At 37.1% G+C, this 13,729-nt stretch overlaps 1 protein-coding gene across 2 annotated transcripts in view; it reads left to right on the forward strand.

The window, feature by feature from the left end:
- Window positions 1-13,729, forward strand: part of LOC133999016 (NACHT, LRR and PYD domains-containing protein 12-like) — an 83,677-nt gene that overhangs the window by 20,885 nt on the left and 49,063 nt on the right. For both annotated transcript variants that reach the window (XM_062438118.1, XM_062438119.1), the window contains exons 7-9: window positions 4,397-4,570; window positions 5,015-5,188; window positions 9,372-9,545. In XM_062438118.1, the coding sequence (XP_062294102.1) occupies window positions 4,397-4,570; window positions 5,015-5,188; window positions 9,372-9,545 (522 nt within the window). The remainder of the gene's footprint in view (window positions 1-4,396; window positions 4,571-5,014; window positions 5,189-9,371; window positions 9,546-13,729) is intronic.

The following is a 13,729-nucleotide window of genomic DNA, read 5'->3' on the forward strand; positions in this document are numbered from 1 at the left end:
TTTTATTGCTTAATCTGTTTGCTGTTTCAAAGTGTCAGCACCGAAACGTTGTGGACAACGACAGGGGAACGAGACCTAAAACATCTCTCTGAAAAAAATCAAACAGAAAGCTGCAGCCATCGAGACAATAGCATGGAGCTAAGTTGTTTTTAGCAGACTTAGCATTGCTGAGCTCTTTCTGCAGCTGTTTCATCACATCTGGCCACATGTAGACCTCTGCTATGCCAAGCTCCAGAAGAGGAACATAGATTCAGTCAGTGGCTGCATCCAGCAGCTCCAACAGGACATATAAAAGATCAGGTAGTAGCTGCATTGCTGTTATTAATATTGTAAAGTGTTAAAAAATACTTTATAAAAGACATAACTATGAAGTGTAAAAAACTAAAATGCATAAATGCAGGATAAGAAATGATGGAAGTCATTTTGACTATTACAGTTGATTTGGGTACATTTCATTATTAAAATAAGTTAAATAAATTATGCCTAATCACAGCAGTGTATAGTGCTTAATGCGCCATCTATTGTCATGTTTAGGTATTGCAACAACTAACAGATTACAGTGAAATCAGGACTGAAGACACAATAACTAAAATATAGGTGGTGTCTCTTTTTAAGCATATTACCTTATTGGTAACTCTGCTTTAACTGCTGGTATCTTCAGGTGACGTGAGTGAAATGGGCATTTTATCATGTCTGGTTATAATGTTTTATTCCTCTCTCTGTGGGTCAGAGATACCATACTGGGACAAACCAGGGGACATTATAGTATGTTGTGTTGTTTTTAGATTAGTTTTTCTTTCTTATTTATATTTTTTTGCTGCGGTATGAAGTGGTGCTACGGCTTATTTGACACTAACCCTAGGACCACCAACCATCAAACTGCGCCCCCCCAAACATTTTTGTCACCAGCCGCCACTGGCTTTAACCACAGCTGTTTTAAAGGCATCTGGAAAGATGTCTGTTTGAAGTGACGTATTTATGGTGTTCAAGACATGACCTGAAACACTGTCGAACACCCGCTTAATAAATGCTGTGGGTGCAGGGTCAGTACATGAGGTGGAGGAGTTACGTTCACTAACAGTCTTGTAAAACTCAGTTAATATAATATTATAATATATATATGATATAATATTAAAATGTCTCCACGAGCCTCTACAGATCGTTAGCATCGTGCTACAGTTACAGTGTTTCAGTTCAGCTCCATGACGCAGCGCAGTCTGCTAGCAGGAGGCTAACCGATAGCAGCACCAACACAGCGAGAGCCTCGTACCTCATCTCCTGTTTGGTGTTGAAACCTACAGCAGCAGTTTTAATGTCCTGCTCGGCTCACCTGCTGCACATCATGTTAATCTGACAGCTGGACTGTTTTAGCTGTTATTTAGTACTGCTTAGCTGCTAGCGGGCCTGCTAACTGGTAGCACTAACTTCTGCCATGGTGCTAGTGTTACTACACTCAGACTGCAAACAGTATGGTGTAGAAAAAGTTTTATTCACCGGCAGGACTGACTAAACATACAAGCTATCAATAACAACTGAAAACTTCCTTTCCTGCTGGCTGGCAGTATTTTATCACAGACAGTCTCAGAGGAAAGTTTTACTGCTCAAAGCTTGCTCCTCTACAGCTCAGGGAGACAGAGACTAAAATGAGAATCACAGTTTTATTTTGTCTGATATGTTTCTTCTAAAACTCATAATGAGAAATAGGTGAGACAGGACGATTAGCAAGAGGAGTCTTACTTGAGATTTCCTTTGGAGACAAAAATGAGCAATACTAGAGCTATTATGGAGCCATATATATCAACAACATAAATGTTAAAAAAGTAATTAATTAAAATATTAAAATATAAAATTATACTTAGCAGCACTTCATGAAGCACAGTTTCAACAGAATCACTATAAGACTTAAAATCTCTGACGGTGGTGATCTCTTCAGACCAGTAACAACTGACTGTTTCAGCTAGCAGTGTAAAGACACTTTATAAATGTGTCTCTTCTCAGTGAAACTTATTTAAGAAGTGTCTGCGCAACACTGCAAAGCATTTAACTACTTATAGTCTCTATGCAGCATTTGTGCATGATGACTTTTTTGAGGTCTTCTCATCCGATGTCCATCCATCTCATGTGCCACAGTGCATGATGTAAGCTGCAAGAATGACAGACAACACAAATTACAAATAAATTCCCTCAACATACCATCATAGGGAAACACTTTCCCTCTAAATGTCATAAACAATTCACTCAAATTACAACTAACAACAATGTCGCTTCTTTCTCGAGGTCCACTCGTGTTTTTTTCGTTATCCCTCCCAGCTGTCTTTCTGCACACGTTAAGTGAGTCTTCAGAATAAACCAATCAGGATGCAGAGTCTGTGATGGACAACGCTGCTGTCCAATGAGATTTTCTAATGCTGACACGTTCACACATCATCCAGGGTTCAAAGGTCATCCAGGGTTCAAAGGTCACGTCTTTTTGTGCCAAGTTTGTGCAGCTTGTGTGTTGTGATGAGTGTCAACGAGAAAGGGTTTTATTTTGATATTACACTGCGTTGAAATAGTATCTTTATACTCCAGCCACCAATAAATCATTTTTGTTTTCATTTGACAATGTAACATTAATAGACCTAATACATGACAAATCAGCTTTAAAGGGTTTGTTTTATTAAGTGGTCAATGAAACAAAGTAAAGTTAGTGAAGTTATTCACAGAAACGTTGGGTAATAAGTAGGGCTGTTGATCCATTAAAATATTTAATTGCGATTAATCGTTAGTTAGGAACTAGTTCACTAACACACACACACACACACACACACCAACACCAACACCAACACACACACACCAACACACACACACACACACACACACACACACACACACACACACACACGCGCACACACACGCACACACACGCACACACACACACACACACACACACACACACACGCACACACGCACACACACAGAAGAATGTATTAAGAGCAAATACACAGTCTCTCTCTCCTCCTCGCTCACACAGAATCTTCTGTAACAATCTTGGCCAGATGTACAGCTTTGTTTATGCTGTCATAACCTCCTTACATTACAGTGAACTGTGAGTCTACTTTTCCTCAATTTTCTTTCAGCTATCTGACAGCTTCACTTGATCTCATCATTAACACTGTTACTGTTTAACCAAGGGAAGATTCTGTCAGTCGACTTTTTATATTTTTTTTAATAAATAATCCACTTTTAGGACAAAGACATTTTAAAATTCTCAACCATGTCATTTAAAGAGCAGTCTGTATGGCTCCAGTGATCTCATAACATTAGAAAACATTATTTCATCATCGTCATCTAGGATTCTCTTTTGAACCAAGAATTCCCTTTTAGCCTTGGATAAGGTTAGGTTGGTATCAAAGAACACAGTGATGGTCACAGATTGGCAGCTCATCTGCTGACACATTATCAGTGTTCAGCTCTTTTGTGATTACTAGGTCTAGTGTTAAGATGCTGATGAGTGGCTTCATTGTGTTGAGTGAGTCCAGTAGATTCACCAGCTCCACAGCTTTGGAGTCACTCTTTTTGTTAACGTGAATGTTCAGCTCATGATCATATCTAGTGACACTAAGTGAGATCAACTCTGAGAATTCCTGTAGGAATAATGATGAATATCCTGGTGGTCGGTATAATGTAATAATAATAAGCACTGATAATTCTGCTTCGAGCTCAAAAGCAAGATATTCAAATGATGTAAATCCACCGAGGTCAATGTCATGAAATACAAACTGTTTGACTGACTGATAAAAGATGATAGTTTAGAGGACGAGCCTCTATCAGTGTTGCTGCACCAGTCGTGCTGTTGAACCAGATCTCAACTAAAAACATACAATGCAATATTCCTTTCATCAGATCATTAAGCAGAAAGGATTTGTTGACCAATGATCTTACATTTAACAGAGCTCATTTCAGCGGTTGTGATTCTGTACAGTGAGAGAGACTGGTTGTGACTGAACATTGACAAATTTATGATTACTGAGACAGATACCAGATGGTCTGTGGTTGCTACGATGTGTTTGATCATACCACCGGCTGTTTAAGATGATAATGAACACATTTGTAGTCCAACATGTCTGATTTCATAATGATCCTCTAATGAAAGACTTGACTGAGTTCAGCAGCATTTTATGACTCAGTGTTAACATGAATATGTGTCTGAATGTTGTGGTGACATTTGGATGATGTCTGTAGAAGGCTGACATTATGATGATCCACAATAACACAATGACAAAGTCACTCTGCTCATTTTAGAGAAAAGCTCATTGATGAGGACATAGTAATGTTGAGCTACACATTTAAAACCTGAACACATCTGATTGGATTATAAATGGATTTTAATCTACATCATTTATTCTTTATTCAGATTGTGTGGCTGCAGTTTAAAGAAGAAGGACTGTACTTCTCTGGTCTCAGCTCTGAAGTCCAACCCCTCCCATCTGAGAGTGCTGGATCTGAGAAACAACAACCTGCAGGATTCAGACGTGGAGCAGCTGTCTGATCTTCTGAAGAATCCAGACTGTAGACTGAAGACTCTGCTGTAAGTTCACTGACTGTCTGTTACTATTGTTGATCTTAATGTTTAACAACTGAACCTAATTGATGTACATACATAACTTACATCCATGAAGTTTTTTTTCTATATTTTCAGTAATTTACAGTTTAGTGTGTTTTTTATAAAAGATGACTGATTCTTAAATAAACTGTAGAAAATGTTCACTGTTAGTTGTTAAAGTAAATGAATGTTTATAATTTCTGGTAAAGAGTCACATCTGTACAGAACACACACACACACACACACACACACACACACACACACACACACACACACACACACACACACACACACACACACACACACACACATTTGAAAGAAAAGCTCATTGATGAGGACATAGTAATGTTGAACTACACATTTAAAACCTGATCACATCTGATTGGATTATAAATGGATTTTAATCTACATCATTTGTTCTTTATTCAGATTGGGGGACTGCAGTTCATCAGAGACCAGCTGTGCTCCTCTGGTCTCAGCTCTGAAGTCCAACCCCTCCCATCTGAGAGAGCTGAATCTGAGTGAAAACAAGCTGCAGGATTCAGATGTGAAGCTGCTGTCTGATTTCCTGAAGAGTCCAGACTGTAGACTGGAGGATCTGAGGTCAGTTACTATTGTTGATCTTGATGTTTAACAACTGAACCTAATTTATGTACATACATAACTTAAATTTATGATGTTTTTTTTTCTTCTATATTTTCAGTAATTTACAGTTTAGTGTGTAGTTATGAAGGATAACTGATTTTTGTATCAGTTTTTATTTCTTTTCTCTTTGGTGTTTGATAGTACAACATTTTACATTGTGAGACATTTCTTGTTATACACACTACATGTATCATCAGTGGCATAGAAATACAAAAATAAAAAAATAACATAAAAATACAGTATAAATAAAACCACTCGTATAAAGGGCATGTTGATAGTTACATAACTAGGTAGAATATCCATACAGCAGATTATAATGTTGGATGTATTCATGCTGCAGGCTCGTCAGGCCGTGTGATGTGAGTCCAGAACAAATCCCAGATTGGTGCCTTATTCTTGTTTCTATTGTTCATCCTATTTAGCATAAGTTCATATGAAGCTGTTTTTATCATAATGTTTAACCCTAACCCTAACCCTCTTTCAGTTCAGGGGGTTTGGGGACTTTCCATAATTGAAGTATCGTCCTGGCAGACGTTGTAATCCCTGCCATGATTACAGCGAATTCTCCACTTCTGTCCCCTAATAGGCATAATCTGGGAGATAATGGTAAGGCACCTCCCAGCCAGTTACTCAAGTTGTCGACAACCGTTTTCCAGAAAGGTAGAATGACAGGACACTCCCAGATGCAGTGTAACAGAGTACTTATGTCCCTCTGACATTTCCAACACAGGTTATTATTTGTTATACCGGCCCTGTTGAGTCTTTGTGGTGTCCAGTAAGACCTGTGTGTTATTTTGTATTGTGTAAATTTACTTTTAGCTTCCCTGATGTATTTCCCATTATTAGATGTAATTCTCAGCCATTCCTCGTCAGTCATCAGACATCCCAGGTCTTCTCCCATATTGATTTCAGGCTCTGACAGCCATCGCTGAGCAGTTGGTTGGTTGTTCTATAGAATATAGAGGCTCGGTGGCACTCAGCAGGTAACGTGAGATAGTCCATGATGTGGTTTCCATCCTTGTACTGAATCCTGGAGGTAATACAGTCCATGATCTGCAGATATTTCCAAAAACGTTCCTTTCCCTCAAGACTGTATTTTCTTTTTACTTCAGAGAATGACATGAACAGCCCTTCTTCATATAAGTCAGCAACATGACAACATGAAGAATATATTTGTTTACATTGTGATAATTTATGCATTTTATGTTTTTTGGTCCAGATCTCTTTGGAGTGAGACATAATAGGATTCAGTGGATTATGTGAGGACTGGGATAATCTATCAATAGGAGTAAAAGGAGATGACATTATTTTCAATGTTAACCCACTCTAGCTGGTTATCTTTATTCCAGTGTTTGGCTAGTTTGGCCATTTCAAAGGAGACGTAGTATAATCTCGGGTCTGGCAACCCCAGACCTCCCTTGTCCCTACGAGAGCACATTTTACTGGATTTAATTCTGGGTCTTTTCCTGTCCTATAATCATTTTTTAATTATTGTATCATACTGTTTAAAGATCTGAGGAGATGTAGTTACTGGCAACATCATGAGCACATTTTATCACATTGACCTTCTCCCACAATGTAAGCTTAAGTTTCCCCCATTTATTCAAATTAGTTTTATTTTTTTGCAGCAATGGTTTTAAATGTAATGTAGGTATTTCCTCCACTTCACTGCTTAGTTTGATTCCCAAGTATGTCATCTCTTTTGATATCCATTAAAAGCCGAAATTTGTCAGTGAGTTTTAATTGTATAATCCAGTTAAAGGCTTAGCTTACGACTTTGTCCAGTTATTTTTTTATAAGATGACTGATTCTTAAATTAACAGTAGAAAATGTTCACTGTTAGTTGTTAAAGTAAATAAATGTTTATAATTGTTGGTAAAGAGTCACATCTGTATACAGAAGATCCTCTCAACTAACATCTGTTTGAAACTGATCAAATTTACTTGATGAAGGAGAAATATTTCTTTATTATATTCTTTAATGTGTTTTAATGAATAATGTCTGATCATTGATATTGATCCTTCAGAACACACACACACACACACACACACACACACACACACACACACACACACACACACACACACACACACACACACACACACAAACTAACACACAAAGGTGTTTAAAAAAAAAAGAGGACATGGTAATTATGGAGGACCACAAAGGTCACTGAAAAAGGTATAATTTCATTATTTAATAACTAATTGTGCAATGAAAAAGAGGAATTATAAAAAGGGATTCAAAAAACAACTCAAAAAATAGTCATTTAAACACTGTTTAGAAAAACATTAATGAATTCCCAAATTAATAAGTGAACTTTTAATCAGGCATTTAAAGGTAAATTAAGTTTTGTATTTGCGTTCCCATTTCCTTATTGCTCTCCCTTATCCTATTTGAAAATGGATTTGCTGAGTCATTTCCACTTTCACTGTCTCACTGCGAGAATGGTTGTATTCTTTACTTTATAGTTAAGTTGTATTGTTGTAAGTTATATTCTTAATTTAGTTATTAATTTGGGAATTTGGTCCGTGTATCATTTGTTCATTTGATTCATTTTGAGAATCCAAAATCAAAACATCTAAAAATGTCTTGTTATTTTTAATTTTTTTATGAATGTGAAACAAAAAAGGAAGTTAGGTTTTTTTTTCAGACTTTTGATTTTAGATTCAGGTCAAAAAAAGAGAATTAACAAATGGGCCAAATTTATTTTTGATATTTAATTTTTCCAATTCTTGTGGCCCGGAAGTTATTTATTGACTTCTTCTTCTCCTGTTTGTAAATCTGCTGTGATGTTTTCAGACCTGTGTAAAGCCAGCCGCTCATCTCAGCTGTTAGCAGCCCGACTCTGAGATGATGAACCGATCATCTGAAGGAGAAAATGATCTGATGAACTGATCTGTGCAACTCTTTGGTGATTTACCGCTAGCTGTAGAGATGTTAATGTGTTCAGACTCCTCTCTCTCTCTCTGTCTGTCTCTCTCTCTCTCTCTCTCTCTCTCTCTCTCTCTCTCTGTCTCTCGCTCTCTCTCTGTCTCGCTCTCTGTCTCTCTCTCTCTGTTTCTCTCTGTTTCTCTCTCTCTCTCTCTGTCTGTCTCTCTCTGTCTCTCTCTCTCTCTCTCTCTCTCTCTCAAATATAAAAATATATTATATTATATATATATATAAACAATCACACGTATAAAGCGGAGTCGGTATAGATGTGCAGCAGAACATAGAATATCAATCATTGTTAGATTCTGATGATCCGGTGTTAATGAAGTTACCTGCTGCACCGCGTGTGTAAATGTGCACAGTTATAGTTTCAGCTGCTGTATGAAGCTGCAGCTCACTGTGACGTACAGACAGCTGTGTGTTACTCTCAACTGCAGATCCATAAAAGCAGCAGACTGCAGGTGAAAATACTTCACGGTGCTGTAACATTCTCAGAGAAAGCCTCTAATGAAACATCGCTCAGCTCTGAACAATATAACACACACAGTCATATCAGTGGAGATCAGTAATGTACACTACAAGCTGTCATAAACTCAGGCTCTAAACTCATTTATAGAGTCTTTGGGACACATTGTGTAACAAACGTCCTGCCAACCTTTAAGTTCAGTGTGAGTCTGTGCATGCTCCCACTGTGCACCTGAATGTGTCATGAAGAAGTCAATAAATAACTTCCACAGAAATTGAAAAATTTGATATCAAAAACAAATTTGGCCCTGGGGGCGTTTTGTTAATTTTATTTTCTTGACCTGAACCTAAAATCAGAAGTCTGAAAAACAAAACCTAACTTCCTTTTTTGTATCACATTCATAAACAAATAATAAAATAACAAGACATTTTTAGATAGTTTTTTTGGATTCTCAAAATGAACAAATGATACACGGACCAAATTCATTTATGTATTTTCTAAACAGTGTTTAGATGACACTGTAAAAAATGACTTTTTTAAAAATTGTTTTTTTTTTAATCCTTTTTTATAATTCCTCGTTTTTAATTGTACAATTAGTTATTAATTAATTAAATGCTTTATTCCTTTTTCAGTGACCTTTGTCGTTTTCCATATGTAAGGTTGAACTACACCTTTAAAACCTGAACACATCTGATTGGATTATAAATGGATTTTAATCTACATCATTTATTCTTTATTAAGATTGAGGGGCTGCAGTTTGTCAGAGACCAGCTGTGCTTCTCTGGTCTCAGCTCTGAAGTCCAACCCCTCCCATCTGAGAGAGCTGGATCTGAGTAACAACAAGCTGCAGGATTCAGACGTGGAGCTGCTGTCTGATCTTCTGAAGAATCCAGACTGTAAACTGAAGACTCTGATGTAAGTTCACTGACTGTCTGTTACTATTGTTGATCTTAATATTTAACAACTGAACCTAATTTATGTTCATACATAACTTACATCTTTAGAACAGTTTAGTGTGTTTTTATAAAGGATAACTGATTCTTAAATAAACTGTAGAAAATGTTCACTGTTAGTTGTTAAAGTAAATGAATGTTTATAATTGTTGGTAAAGAGTCACATCTGTATACAGAAGATCCTCTCAACTAATATCTGTTTGAAACTGAAATATTTATTTATTATATTCTTTAATGTGTTTTAATTACGGCTGTCAAAGTTAATAACGTGTTAACGCAAATTAATTTTAACAGTGTTAATTTCTGTAGTTTGGAAATAAGGAAGTGATGCAGCAGTAACATTTAGGATAACAAGCAGAGTCTCAAATACCAAACATGCAGCTGATACAGAGAGACGTCCTCCTGATCGCCTAAAGTGTGTGTGTGTGTGTGTGTGTGTGTGTGTGTGTGTGTGTGTGTGTGTGTGTGTGTGTGTGTGTGTGTGTGTGTGGCGCCGAAGTTGACAGAAGCCAGGCGAATATATACACAGGTGAGAGAGGCCTAGTTAGGACGAGTCCTCCAGAAGTATGACCTTTTAGATAATCAATGATCTTCATTAGCTTTACTGTGTAGCTGCTAACTGATCTGACTCAGAACAATGTTCAGTAGTGTATAAAAACACAAATTCCCCCCAAATTATATATATTCTCTAAATAATTCCATGTAAATGGATTATATGTTATAAAAGAACATAAAAGAATGTTATAAAATAAATTATAAATTGATTATTTCCTAATTATTTACTAACTGCTATCACTGTTGGCACAGACATCACTGTTTACTGTTGCTATGGTAACGAGTGATCACAGACGCTAGCATATGCTAGCTAGTTTAGCTCAATCATCAGACAAACAATAACCCACAAAATTAGACTTCGATAAATGTAAACAGAATCAACAACAACGGTAACAATCATAACCCTTACAACCTTAACTAACGCTGTCACAGTCTAAGTAGTAAAAATAACGGCTTTAATTAGGAGCTACGTTACTGTAAATGTTCCTCAGAGTTCCTTAGGGATAAAAATGATTATAATTAATATTATTTTCTACTTTCAGTGAATAATTGTTTTAACCAACATCAGTCCTGATAATAAATATCAAATATTTATTTTCAGGATTTTAATCCAGTTTTTAAAAATGAAAAAAACAGAAAATAAATGATTTTCTATATACTAAATGCAAAGTGAGTCAATTACCATGGCAACATACTCCGTGAACCTAACCTGCTCGCTGGCAGGTTTTCTTCAACTAACCCTGAGTTTCTCCTCCTTTTTAACTGAAGCCTGCAGACTGAAGGAGCTGTCAGACATTTCTTAAAGAGTCAGTTAATATTGAAGCACAATTACGAAGCAGAAATCTCCGTCAGAGGGTGATCAGACCCCGCTGGGATGTTTTATCTCTGATGATGTTCTGTTTGAGTGTTTCCGTTTTTCTGTACAATCGATCATTTTATCTGAACAATATTCTCAGCCCTCGTATCGTCTGTACGACACATCGTGGACATTCACACACATCAGTTCAGAAGTTCTTTGTGTTGCACTTTGTTTTTTTCTTTGCCAATGGCAGTTTTATTATGTGACATCTGTGACGCTGAGCATGTTACCAAGGCAACCGTCTGTCAGGCTGTCAGGCACGTAATATTTGAAAGTTATTGATAGCCAAGTGGTTACTGCGCATGCCTCATAATGACAGTGTCCCTGGTTCGATTCCAGCGATTCCTGCAGGTCTTTCCACTCCTTTTCTCTCCCTGTTTCCTGTCAACCTTTATACCAGCTAATGTTAAATTAAGGTGAAAGTACCCAAACATAAATCTTTTTTAAAAAAAGAAAAAAGAAATGTGACTCTTGCACTGAAACGTTTACACTTTGGTAGTGTTGTATGTATAAAGGAATTTAGGTGTTGCTTTCAAATATATACAATATTAAAAAGATACTGGCAGTGTTGGGATGACTGAAAAATTGACTTTCTTTTTTGCTTAGAAGATTTCACTAACTACTGAAATATATCACATGTTGAATGTAGCCACTGAATGCTGTTTAATGAGGGCAGGCTAAACAACATCACAATTCTTTGTAATGAAAGTATACCTGACTTGTTTGAGCTATATTTTTATATATTTCATATTCAGTTGCTGCTAAGTAGGCCTGCGTTTTGTACTTGTTGGGGTCTGCATGAATATTAAATGTGCACACACACACACACACACACACACACACACACACACACACACACACACACACACACACACACACACACATAATATAAATGTTGAATAAGTGGAACACTCGAGACAAAACTTCTTTTTTTTTCATTAATACTCACACATTGGTAATTTTCTGCCACATCAGCTCATGTTCTTTTGCTGCTGCTGTATTTCTTGTTTTCTTAAATATTTTCTCATCATCTGCATTCATTAATATTTCTAACTCCACTGGGGAGAAGTAGGAGGACTGAGCCCTTTGTTTCACCTGTTGCCATGGTGACTCATGTTATCTGTGCTCCATTGATGAAGGCTTGGTATCTCCTCGTGCACGAGCTTCACTCAGAGTTACTTTGACTCAGAGTTGATTGAACTAACTGTTATCACCTGTTCTGAAACCAAAAACTCAGAGTTTGACATCTCAGAGTCAGTCAACCTAGAGTTAAGGTTTTAACTCAGAGTTAGTTAAACCTGCTTCCTGAAACAGGCCCCTGCTCACACACACACACACACACACACACACACACACACACACACACACACACACACACACACACACACACACACACACACACACACACACACACACACACACACACACACACACACACACACACAGACACAGACACACACACACACATTATATTTTCAATACACGCATACACACCACACTCTGACACCCATACACAGTGGCGATTCTAGCTTGAATGACGCCCTGGGGGAGACCCCCCCCCCCCCCTCGAGCGCCCCCCACCTGCCCAGGAATTTAGTTTAATATATACTATATGTCAACAAGGACATCTAAAAATATATGTTAAATATAAAGAAATGTACAAGATCTGTGGAAAAAAATCTGTGGCATTATCCCTGATCATTAAACCTTTAAATAAAATAAATAAATCCATAAATATACACTATATACATATACAGTATCTCACAATAGTGAGTACACCTCTCACATTTTTGCAAATATTTCATTATATCTTTTCATGGGACAACACTATAGAAATGAAACTTTGATATAACTTAAAGTAGTGAGTGTACAACTTGTATAGCAGTATAGATTTAATGTCCTCTGAAAATAACACGTGGACTCAACTTCTTTGGTCGACCCTGGCGAGGCCTGTTCCGAGTGGAACATGTCCTGGAAAACCTCTGTATGATCTTGGCCACCGTGCTGTAGCTCTGTTTCAGGGTGTTAGCAATCTTCTTATAGCCTATGCCATCTTTATGAAGAGCAACAATTACATTTTTCAGATCCTCAGAGAGTTCTTTGCCATGAGGCGCCATGTTGAATATCCAGTGACCAGTATGAGAGTATTACAGAGAAAACACCAAATTTAACAGCCCTGCTCCCCATTCACACCTGAAACCTTGTAACACTAACGAGTCACATGACACCCGGGAGGGACAACGACACAATTGGGCACAATTTGGACATTAACTGTGAGGTGTACTCACTTGTGTTGCCAGCTGTTTAGAGATTAATGGCTGTGTTGAGTTATTTTAAGAGGACAGTAAATCTATACTGCTATACAAGTTGTACACTCACTGCTTTAAGTTATATCAAAGTTTCATTTCTATAGTGTTGTCCCATGAAAAGATATAATAAAATATTTGCAAAAATGTGAGAGGTGTACTCACTATGGTGAGATACATATATATGCCAAAAATATAAACAATCATAAATGTAAGAAGAGCAGAAAGCAACAATAATAATATAATACAAATAAAATAGAGAATAAATATTCTTAATAGCACAAATCCTTCTAATTATTACACTATTGCACTTAGAACAGCAAACTCACTGTTTAAATGGCACAAAGCCAACTAGAGCCTGACTCTTCTGGCCTTCCTTCATGCAAAATCACCAATGATGTCATCATATTAAATCTGCTCCCCTAT

Source organism: Scomber scombrus, chromosome 18 (genome assembly GCF_963691925.1).
Source record: "Scomber scombrus chromosome 18, fScoSco1.1, whole genome shotgun sequence".
In the NCBI taxonomy this organism is placed as follows: Eukaryota; Metazoa; Chordata; class Actinopteri; order Scombriformes; family Scombridae; genus Scomber; species Scomber scombrus.